Genomic DNA, 11,700 nt, shown 5'->3' on the forward strand with positions numbered 1-11,700 from the left:
ATACATATATATATATATATATATATATATATATATATATATATATACATATATATATATATATACATATATATATATATATATATATATATATATATATATATATATGTATATATATATATATATATATATATATATATATGTATATATATATGTATGTATGTATATGTATATATATATGTATGTATGTATATGTATATATATATGTATATATATATATGTATGTATGTATATGTATATATATATATATACATATATATATATATATATATATATATATATATATATATATATATATGTATATATATATATATATATATATATATATATATATATGTATATATATATATATGTATATATATATATATATGTATATATATATATATATATGTATGTGTATATATATATATATATATATGTATATATATATATATATATATATATATATATATATATATATATATATATATATATATATATATATATATATATATTTATATATATATATATATATATATATTTATATATATACATATATAAATATAGATGACATGGCAGCCTTACACAACGGCTAAGATGGACGCTTTGCCACACATATGTAGATCGGGCCAGGAGATTTGGAGATCGCGTTGTCCACTTATTTGCTTTGACATCGTCGAACTACATTTCTCGGATCGTGTCATGCGTCAATTTGGTTTGGAACATGTTATTCTGCATGCCTGTTACACCCAACCTGAACTACATGCGATTGATAGGAGGACTGGGGACAAGAACTACGTCATACGACATAGATCGCAAGTAGATACGTGGAATGACCGAGCATCTCGATTGGTTCAGGGAGAGAACTACACTGGTCAAAGCTCTGGTGCGTACATGTATTGGTACAGGCGTGTCTCCATACTACGCCTCACGAACACCAAATTTGCACAGCCAGGATCACATTACCATCCTACATCTACGTTACTGGTACGTCTTCTTTTAACAATCATAACATATAGTAATACTTTTATGTGATTCTTTTAATAATTTAATGATAACATACAGGCTGAGTGCATCAGATCGGTCCTTATACATTGCAATGACATGATGTATGGGGCCGCTACATTGCCCGTTGATGTGGGGTATCGGTCCATTAACACGTCATTGACCGATGCATTGAGTCAGGCGGGGTATGATTACCTCATTCCGACTCCACCCATCATTGAAGATGTTGATCAGACGTTCCACACTCCTTCTCCTCGGGGTTCGGGCCACCGAGGTAGCTCTTCTGGAGGATCAAGTATTCGGTGCACAAGAAGTCGCGAGCGTTCGTCTACTCAAGGTCGGTCTTCCAGATCTCCAACAGCATCCGGTGCTATGTCGTCATTTGTTCCTCCAGCTTCCACGACCACTCCTCCACATCCATCGCCTCTGCTTACGTTCATTACATATCAACGTGCTAGTTAAAGACGAGCTCTTACTCTTAATGTCATTGCAGAGGTTGATGAGTCTACACCATCCTCATCCATCAGTGCGCACAACAAAAGGGGTCAGGGTTGTAGTTTAATACACTTTGTATCACTTTATATGTCTTGAACTTCTTGTATCACTTTCGATGGTTGTAATATATGTGCGCATTATTTTCATAATTAATGTTTACAAATCAAGCTGGTTCGTAGTTGATTATTATGGAACAGATGGCATTGAACTAGTTTAATGCAGGTTGTGCTAACTATTTATGGGAATTGATAGAACAAAACAAAACGTTGCAAGGGCACAGAGCAAACCGCCATATGAGATGACGGTTTACCCAGAGAAAACCGCCACATGAGATGGCGGTTTACCCAGAGAAAACCACCACATGAGATGGCGATTTACCCTTACCAAACTGCTACTTCATGTGGCGGTTTACTGTTCAATACAAACCACCATCTCATTTGGCGGTTTAGTATGAGATATTTTTTTAAAAAAAATTTGCCACGTGGACGGTATATTGGAAAATAATTTTCCATTTCATATAAAGTGGGAAATACTTATACATTTAACAATATATAGGGAAAAGGTTCTCTTCAATCATATATACATTACATAATAACAATCAATCTCAAAAAAAAAAAAAAAAACCTAATTTGTTATGATTTCTAGCATAAAATACCATGATTTCCAAAATTCTATTAGATCTACATGAAAGATCTTTTACTTCTAAAAATGTATGAGTTTGAGAAAAGTTGTGATATCTCCCATGATGAATCCCGTACATTTTAGTCATGTCATCTCAACAAATTTCAAAGACTTCTCACAGTCTGCAATACTGCTTCCTTAGGCTTGTTCCGTGGTACATTTGGAGGCTGCTTCATTACTTTAACCCGATACATTGCCTGTTTCAAATATATGTTCAGTATCGGACTATAGTTTTGTTCGATCAACTTGTAACTTCACGAAGTTTGTTTTTACGTAGCAAAATTGAATTAAGAGTATATATGAGGGTGTTTGGCTGTTGGTTGTTGACTGTTGGCTGTTAGTGATTGACTTTTTTAGTTGGCTTGTTTGACCAGCTGGAAATATTGGCTATTGTGTTGTCTTTTAAGCTAGCTAAAAAAGCCAACTATTTGTGGAGAGTTTTGGTAAATTTGATTATTTGTAGTTGACTGTTTATTAGAGAAAGTCAGCCAATAAGCCAACCAAAAAAGTTAGGTGGAGCAGCTTTTTCATTTTGGCTTAAAAGCCAGCTTTTCAGCTGTTTTAAAAGTTATTTACCAAATACTTTTTTAACTGTTTGACAAACTAATAAGTTAAAAATTAAAAATCAACCAAAAAACTAAGCCAAAAATCATATACCAAACAGCCCAGGAGGAGGAGGGGAAGTACATAAGCCATACCTTTTTGTCATTCCCAAATTCAATGATGTCTGAAGGATGAAATCTTGTAGGAAAATTAGGGGATACTCTTGAACGTCTGCCCTCTTTGCTGAGAAAGTCAACACAAACAAATCATTTACAGTTTTACACTACGAATATACAAGGATTTTCCACGACAATCATGTTCCACTAAAGTCTTGTTCTCTTCATCTTATTTTTGCTGAGCTTAATTTTTACCGATTTCTTTCGTGTTTCTCGCTTTTGCACTTAGTATTTTTTTAGTCAACTAAACTTAAGTTTATTGAACAAAACTTATTTTTGTTGCAGTTAACGTATTTTTAAAGATTATAGAGCTACTATTGTGAGAGACCGTCTTCCGGTGGACAATCTCAAACAAGGAGTCTATATTTTCATAATATTTATGAGACGGGCTACTTAGCCCAGGTATGAGGCGCGTCTTTCGGTGAAACCGTCTCATACAACAATTTGTGAAGAATATAATTGTTTTAAGGTAAAGAAATAAGGGCCTAATTTGGCTTACTCAGCAATCCAGGTTCCATGTTCACCACGTAAATCAGACAAGAAAAATGCTCCATCTTTGTAGCTGATTTCAGCATGTCTTTCTGAAACCTAGATTGAGAGTGAACAGAGAATACCATTACAAACTGTTTCAGTAAAAACACAATAGGCAAACTTTCTCAAATGAATTAAGCTTATGAAAATACTGAAGTTCATTACTTGAGGTACAGGCAAGGCTACACTTATCCCGCGGAAATCCTCATGAAGTACACTCCTAAAATTCAATCAGTTAAACATATCAGAATAAATTGTCAACACCAAAGAACATACGCTAGAAGTTTCGAGCACAACAAACTACCGGTGTGTTTGGTATGCATTTTTTCGGATCAAAGGAAACGGATAAGCCAATCCATTACTCTGCGTTTATTAAGATTATTAGGTAATCATTTCCGTTTCCTTTTGGTAATTGATTCCTCCATTTTGTTTCTACTCTCAAAGCTCCAGTAATACTTTTTGTAAAAAAAGTGTTCCCGTTACAATATTATACCAAACAACTAACAACAATAACCCTTATCATTTCCCTTCCCCCTCCTCAAGAGTTTCCTTTCCATTCCTTTTCCACTTTTTATACCAAACACAAAGATAGGGATGACACTTAGCAGAGATTAAGGGGATACCCAATTAAACACGGCTCATCTTCGTTCCTACTCAAACATATAGGCTCCAGAGCATCAGCATCATCTCCTGAAGGGAGCAGAAACCATCTGCAAACAATGTGTTAAATTGGAAATTATAAAGCTTATATATATGCTTACAAAGTCAGATCAAAAAGATATCTGGGCTACATTATACTTACTCCCCATTAATAGCACGCTCTAAGGCATCATCATCTTCAAACCATCTCTGCAGTTGATTGCTTGCCTACACATAGAATTTTCGTTAAGGAACAAATTAAGTGATCAAAGCATTGGTCAACTGCAGAGATTTCAAACTTACTTTTTCAGATAATCTGCAATGTGGTGCCCTTCCTTCAAGTTTTTCACTGCAAAGGAAAATGTTATTCATCGCTAGGTTCTTCTAACAACAATGCTTAAGCCTTAATCTCAAAATATTTCGGTTAAATATATGAACTAATAGATCAGTTCCGGTGGTCGTCCACATGGATAATTATCCTTCTGAATAAAATTTATATCTTCCAATCTAAACATGTCTTAAGGGTTATATCTTTTACAATGAGAAACGGAAAATTCAAGTGTTCTTAAAGAATGAATTCATGCACAATGAATTCAAGAACAAACTAAGGTTAAAAGGCGAGCGGGGCAATTCATAATTCCATTGATTAATGAAGAGTTAAAAAGCCAACCTGTTACCACCTAAAACCCAACTCAACATTAACGGCATTACTGGGGTGATGAAAACCCTACCACCAACCCTTCCGGGATGAGGTATTCTGAACTTTGTTAAAAACTGCAAAATGTAATAATTTAGTTATTACATGGATATGCATAATGAAGAGATTAATGAACTTCCAGGAACCGAGTGCTTACCGACAAAGGACCAAGTCCTACACCTAAATAGGCCTTATAAGTTGTTGCCATAATTGCTGCCATTCTAGCCAATCCATGAATTACAGCAACTCGAAGTTTTCTGGCTCCTTCATATCTGACACAACAAAAACATTAAAGAGAACAGAAACAGAAAACTTGTACACAAAACCATCCCTAATGATGGTTACATCACAAAGATAGATTAAAACAACACATAACTTTAACTTCGCAACCATTCATATTACACCTTTTCATTTATCGTTCAAATGCGATTTTTAATCAAGCACTCTAATTGAGCCAAAGATTTATACTTCTTTGGTTTCGAATTAAAATAGACTATTAAAATGACATTAAATCACGTGCACTTATTTATGTGAAGTTGCACTTGATAGTTTCTACCAATGGTCATCGAAAAAACCTCTTTATTATCACTAACAAGGGTAAGATTACATATATTTGATCCCTCTAAACCCACTTAGGCAGGAGGCCCGAAGCCATTATATAGTGTTAGGGTAATGGATATTGTTGTTGTTAGCTTCACCTAGGACTTAACGAGGTTATTTGAATAAAAACTATACTCAAGGATGGTTATTAGTTATATTTTTCTACCATTTAAAACAAAAGAAAACAGGTATGGACGGTAGTGTAAATCAGTTGAAGAAGCTAAGGATGGTTTAAACTAGGGGTGTTTTAGTCATAGTCAATTATATTCCTAGGATCACAACTTGTAACTCTCATTTCCACAGTGTACAACGATCTCAATGATAGCTAATTATTATAGATGTCAAGAGTGCAATGCTCTTACCTCCTCAACGAAGAAACAACATCAACTGGTTTTCCAAGTTCAACGCTTTTATGCCACGCTTTATCTAGCTCAAGGGCAAGTTCATAGCTGTCCTGTAAAGAGAGTTGCCAAATTACCTTAAGTTGCCAAATGATTGCACTCCTTAATGATCAATTTAACAACAATTATATTTTACCTCAATGGCCATGCATCCTCCTTGGCCCAAATTGGGTTGCATAGCATGGATTGAATCTCCCAACAAGGTTACACGACCTTCCCCCCAGGTCCATTTTGGGCTCCTATCATAAATGTCACGTCGAAGAATATCCTCTTCATTAGTAGCAACAATTAGATCAATTACGTTGTCACACCATCCCTTGAATATTTCAAGCAACCTTTGCTTTCTACCTGCCAATACTCGTAAATGGAAAATACAGTTGAATAACAAAATTTTATTGCGTTGGTGTGATGCAAGGTGATAGAAAAGCAAATGCATCATCTAGACCAGAAAATTTTGCCCGAACCCAAAATTAGTAATGACAATACTCCCAAATACGAAATGGCTTAACCCAAATTAATGACCCTAACAACGCGTTTGCTAGGTGGTAATAAATGGTGGTAATGGGAATAAAAACTAGTGTAATTTTGGTTGAAAAATCTATTGGCTACCTTGATGGTCATACTTGTCCAACTTCAATCATCTCATTTTCTTCATAAAATTCATACCAATGTATTAACATGGGGAGAGGCGGTATTATGCGGTAATTGAAATTTGTAAACAGAAACAACTTTTTTGTGATCAAAGTTTTATCGCCGTGGAAATGATATGGAACTTTTGATGAAAGTTTACATTATAGTTCATTATCATTACCACCATTTAGTATCACTCACTAAACGGGCCGTTGACTTAGTAGCAAAACCCACTTGCCCCCTTTAAAATTATCTACTCGTACAGTGACCGAGCTGGATCAGAGAATAATTTCCCATAGCATCTATCTTCAAAGTTTACTCTCAAATCTCAATAATACAAAGACATTAGCATGAGATTTCATTGCTACACGGATCTTTGCCATGTAAACTATGAAATGAAGAGACAACAACATTATCTACCATTGGGTGGATCAACACCGCCAGCATCCTCCTTGTGAAATGCATACCACTGCATCTTTCCTCCACCCACATCTGATGACACAAAATATTGTTTGTGTCCTAGGAATACTCGATACCTGCCAAGAAAACGAATATTAGCTTAAGGAATCAATTGAATCCCTACTTTTAAGTTGGAATGGGAAGCAATGTATTGAACGCATCCACTGTTACCTGAATCACTAAATAGAAGCTAAAAGGTTAGAACATACCCAACAGATTCAATGTCTGCAGGAACAAAATCTGCAATCCCTGTGTAACAAGTGTATCCCGAGTATACCGGTTCTGAATACCCAAACAAGTTTTTTCTCACCTAGCACAAGGCAGAATAAAAAATCAAATTTTAGTCAGGGGAAGAATTTTTATCTGGTATCTACATCATCAAATCTGAATCTTAAAGCTTAAGGAGGCTATTGCAATCAGCAGTGTCAAATGGCAGCAAAACGTTGCATGAAGCCGGAGCCTGCATTAACCTATTAGGATCAGTAGGATTAGATGTGAACTGGGTGCACGTTTTTTGTCAATACAACACCCAAAAAGGATTAGTGAATAGGGTGATTTTTTTTTTTTTTTGCTGAGACTAGTTCTTTTCTAGAATTATTGGAATGTTATAATTTGCAATAGAAAACTTCATTAGTTATGTGGTCAGACAACCTTAGATATAAAGGTTTAAGAAACTAAAGATTATAAACAAAATAGAACAAGATTGGAAATTCAAAGAATAGTCTGGTTCCAGTACCTTGGACCAGATGCCATCAGCTCCAACTAAAAGATCACCTTCATAACTCTTTCCATCTTCAAGCGTGACTGTAACCTATTTATTATAACATATTCACACATGATATATGAATGACACAAATTACTCTCACTCAAAATTATCTTCTAATTACAACATATATGAATAACTTAAAGTTGAGCACATAAGAATTCATGGAAGTGCTTAAAGGTCCAAGCCAAAAGTCGTAGTTAATTTCTTATTACCTTATTTCCATCATCTTTAAAGTTGACAACATTACTCTCATTCAAAATTACTTCTTCGCCAACCGATTGAGCAAGAATTTGTTGCAATGTCATACGACTTATGACTCTTGTGACTGGAAGCCCTCGCTCCACTGCAGGAGTGAAAGTATCAAACTTGACATACCTGATTCATCAAACTTGTACATCATTCACATGTATTATCACCTAAAGCATGTTTAGCTATAAGTACCATAAAATCTTTACATAAGAATGTGTGCACAGCAGAAACAACATAATAAATTGAAACAAACAAAAAACTCATTCAGCAATCTGCACCTTTCCACCTTTTTTGTGTAGCCAAGCACTCATCACCAAGGGCACATTCAGCACTCAACCCATAGCAAAAGATAAAAACATCATGCCATGATAGGCATGCATAATTAGCAACAGGACTAACAACACAATACATGTTTAAGACAACAAGACCAACATAAAGATGTATAAATAACAAACCTCATGCCTTATGCTAAAGTAAGCAACAAGTAGAAAACATCTACACTTATTTATTCTCAACTCAAACACCCTGAAGACTTAGTGAAGAAGGCAACCAACAATCCAACATATATGTGTATTTGCCAGGATTTCATAATGACATGCCCCTTAAGGAAAGGTGTTCTCGGGACAGTGGTTAGCAAGTCAGCTAAGTGCCTAAGTTCATAAATCCTCTCCTCTCTAAAAAACCCAATTGTATCCCTTAATACAGCTCCACCACTTGCATCTTCGAGACCTCAAGTACTAAAAGTAGTTTTTCATTTACACTATGTTTTGATAGAGAGATATGGAAGCAAAGGAAGGGGAGGGATTTGGAAGGAGGGAAAATCTTTTGTTTAGATAACAAAAAGGGAGGGGAGGGATTTAGAGGGGAGGGGTTTGGAGAGAAAACATAAACAAGATTTGTTAAGAATATAATCTCTCTTATGGTGGAAAGATTTGAAAGGAAAACATTCATTTTCCTACATTTTCCCTTCCCTTCCCTTCTAAACAAACAAGATGCACTCTTTTCCTAACCCCTCCCCCTCCTTTCCCTTCCTTCCCTTCCCCTTCGCTTTCTTTCTTTTCTCTCCTAATTTGCTATCCAAACATAGTATTGCACGTTTTTCTTTCTTTTAATACCATCCCCGATATTCTATGTTCCCACTGCTCCTTAATCTTTGTGTCAACTCCTTTATTTTAGTTAATTCGATTCTATTGGTTCGGTTCAGGTCAACTCAAACCACTTCTCTCAAGCACTTCCACTACTTGCATACTTCAATTAGTCAAAATTTGGATAAATCGGGGACAACACACCCCATGTATCAATTTTTTTCAATGTACCCAAAAAAGTAAGCTGGAAAACGATCCCAACACATGGTTATTTGATTAAATTACATCTTGATTACACCATAAGATATCCCAACAAATAATAGATTTTGTCTATATAACTTTCATATTCTGTTCAATTTTACTACTTTGTTTGATCTAGAAAGTGCGTTAACTTTATTGCAATTTGCAACACAAGTAACAAAAAAATGCAGTAAAACAAAGGTAAAATTCCACTAAAATAAGCAAAAAAGAAACAGACTTTACACTCACCAATTACCAGAAACCCCATCAACAAGACCATTGATTCTATCACCAGTAACACAACCAGCAGCCATTACTTTTTCAGCAACATCCATATCAATAGCTTCCAAAGCAGCCAAAGCATTACTTTGTATCTGAATTGGTCCTCTGTATTGCCCTTCTCCTCTTATAGCACTCAAGTCCTTCTCAAACACCACCACATCAAACCCTTTTCGCTTTGCCGCCAACGCAAAAACTAAGCCACCTATTCCGCCCCCAGCCACCAGAATCCTGAGCTTCTTTTCCAGTGAGACTGCGGAAAACTCCATTTTTTCCGGCGAAGTTTGTAAAGATGTTGCCTTTACACATCTTTCTTTCTTCCTCCTTTGCCCACAAAAATTGGTTTTCTTCAAATTGTAATTACAGTTGCAATTTAGTGAACTTTGATGGTGATCATCATTTGTAGATGAAATTGGTAAATGGGTTCTTAGGAAAACAGTTGTTGATGTGCTTAATGAATTGTAAAACACCGTTGAAGCCATTAAATTGAGTTCACTAATACATAAAAAAAATTAAAAAAAGTTAAAAGTTACTGGAGATGGGAACTGAGCAATTCAAACTTTTTCAAGTTAGGAAGAATTTTAATGGGTTTTTATTTGAAGGACAATTACTCCCTAAATTAGTGCTTATTATGTGGTGATGAGAGAGAGAAATTAAGCAAAAGAAATGTCATTGGAGATATTTTTGGGAGTGATTACAGGTCCAAATGTGAAGCGCTCATTTGATGAACAAAAATCAAATATTTGAGTGGGAGATGTTGCGAGGGACATGTGGCATGAGAGAATAGATCTATGATTAAGAGGTCCATGGTCCATAATTTTTGGCAAGAATTGAGGTTTTTTGTGTGGCTGTCCGCTTCTGTTATTGTTTTAGGAACTATGGATTATGATGTTGCTAAGTGACTTGATTACTAGAATTTTAATGAGAATGATTTTTTAAAAATTGGAAGGATGTAGTTAGGCATGGCCACGGGGCGGGTTACCCGGAACCGAACCGGTCCCGAACCGCTTGGAACCGGATCCGGAACCGGAACCGTTTGCGACAGGTTCCGAACCGCCCCGAACCGCGAAACCGCCGGAAAAAAGTTGCCGGAACCGTGAAACCGCCGGAAAAAACCGTCGTGAACCGGGTAAAAAACCCGCGGTTTCCGGTCCGGGAGAACCGGTCCAACGGTTCCATGGAACCGGTCCGGTTGAACCGGCCCACCGGTTCCATGGAACCGGTTCGCCAAAAGTTACCGTTTATGACCGTTGAACTAGCCGTTGCATTTTTCATTATAAATACTCATCAATTTCAATCATTTTCATTCACAACTCATCTCTTCTCCTACTCTCTCTACTTAATTCTTTAATCACGCAATTATTCTCTTAATTAAATAATTAGTCTTTTAATTATTTCTTAATTTAGTTAGTTACATAATTAATACGAGCGTCTCAATAAAAAAACTTTGCAACCACAATATAGAGCAATCCCTAGGAGCACTATTAAAAGACGCACAATTAAATTATACGAATCAATGCGCTATGAATTAGTTGAAATGTTTAAATCGTTTAATGGTAGGGTTAGCATAAGAACTTACATTTGGTCTGCTCCCCCACATTTAGAACCTTATATGTGTGTAACAGCACACTGGATAGATCGAAATTGGATTATGCAAAAAAGAATAATTGCTTTTGAGACAATGCCAGAAAGACATACTGGTGAAAACATAAAATATAGATTAATAGAGATATGTAGAGAATGGAACTTATTAGATAAAATATTTTGTTGTTCAACTGATAATGCAACCGCGAACATTAAATGTATAGAACTTTTGTTTAACGAACCTGCTTTTAGTTTAATCCTTGGGGGTAGCTTATTACACATACGTTGTTGTGCGCATATAATTAACTTATCTTGCCAAGCAGGCATAAAACAATTAAGTGATTTATTAGAACCAATTAGGGATATAGTGAAATGGCTTAGGATCGGAAAGATAAAAAGACGATATAAACAATTATGTGACCAATACCAACTTAAAAAAGTGTATTGGTCATTAGATACTCCTACACGTTGGGGCTCAACCAACGATTTATTAAGAAAGACGATTGCTTATCGCCCAGTAATAACACAACTATATAGTGAGTGTACAGATAGTTTCATAGCTGATGACACTTGGGAATTAGCTATAGGTGTACATAACATATTAGAAGCGTATGACCACGTGACTAAGATTTTTTCTTAATTTTTATGAGCCGAACGTTCA

General features: G+C 35.5%; 1 protein-coding gene across 1 annotated transcript; it reads right to left on the bottom strand.

Annotated features, from left to right (window-relative positions):
- Positions 1-1,972: 1,972 nt before the first annotated feature.
- LOC130823850 (zeaxanthin epoxidase, chloroplastic) lies at positions 1,973-10,268 on the bottom strand. Its single transcript, XM_057688658.1, has 16 exons — positions 9,426-10,268; positions 7,815-7,977; positions 7,573-7,647; positions 7,046-7,146; positions 6,798-6,913; positions 5,884-6,095; positions 5,709-5,800; positions 4,904-5,018; positions 4,720-4,823; positions 4,353-4,398; positions 4,213-4,277; positions 4,034-4,120; positions 3,576-3,630; positions 3,379-3,467; positions 2,859-2,946; positions 1,973-2,357 (listed from the first exon to the last, which is right to left on the bottom strand). The coding sequence occupies exons 1-16, from the start codon at positions 9,935-9,937 to the stop codon at positions 2,265-2,267; spliced, it is 2,013 nt and encodes a 670-aa protein (XP_057544641.1). The 5' UTR covers positions 9,938-10,268; the 3' UTR covers positions 1,973-2,264.
- Between the last annotated feature and the right edge of the window lie 1,432 nt (positions 10,269-11,700).

The sequence above is a fragment of the Amaranthus tricolor genome, chromosome 9 (genome assembly GCF_026212465.1).
Source record: "Amaranthus tricolor cultivar Red isolate AtriRed21 chromosome 9, ASM2621246v1, whole genome shotgun sequence".
NCBI classification, from domain to species: domain Eukaryota; kingdom Viridiplantae; phylum Streptophyta; class Magnoliopsida; order Caryophyllales; family Amaranthaceae; genus Amaranthus; species Amaranthus tricolor.

Coding starts and splice junctions, on each gene's coding strand:
- LOC130823850 (XM_057688658.1), bottom strand. CDS start 9,937: ATGGCTTCAACGGTGTTTTACAATTCATTAAGCACATCAACAACTGTT. Junction 6,096..6,797: donor CGGTGTTGATCCACCCAATG/GTAGATAATGTT, acceptor GAGTATTGGCAG/GTAGAAAGCAAAGGTTGCTT. Junction 2,947..3,378: donor CATGGAACCTGGATTGCTGA/GTAAGCCAAATT, acceptor TGACTTTCTCAG/CAAAGAGGGCAGACGTTCAA.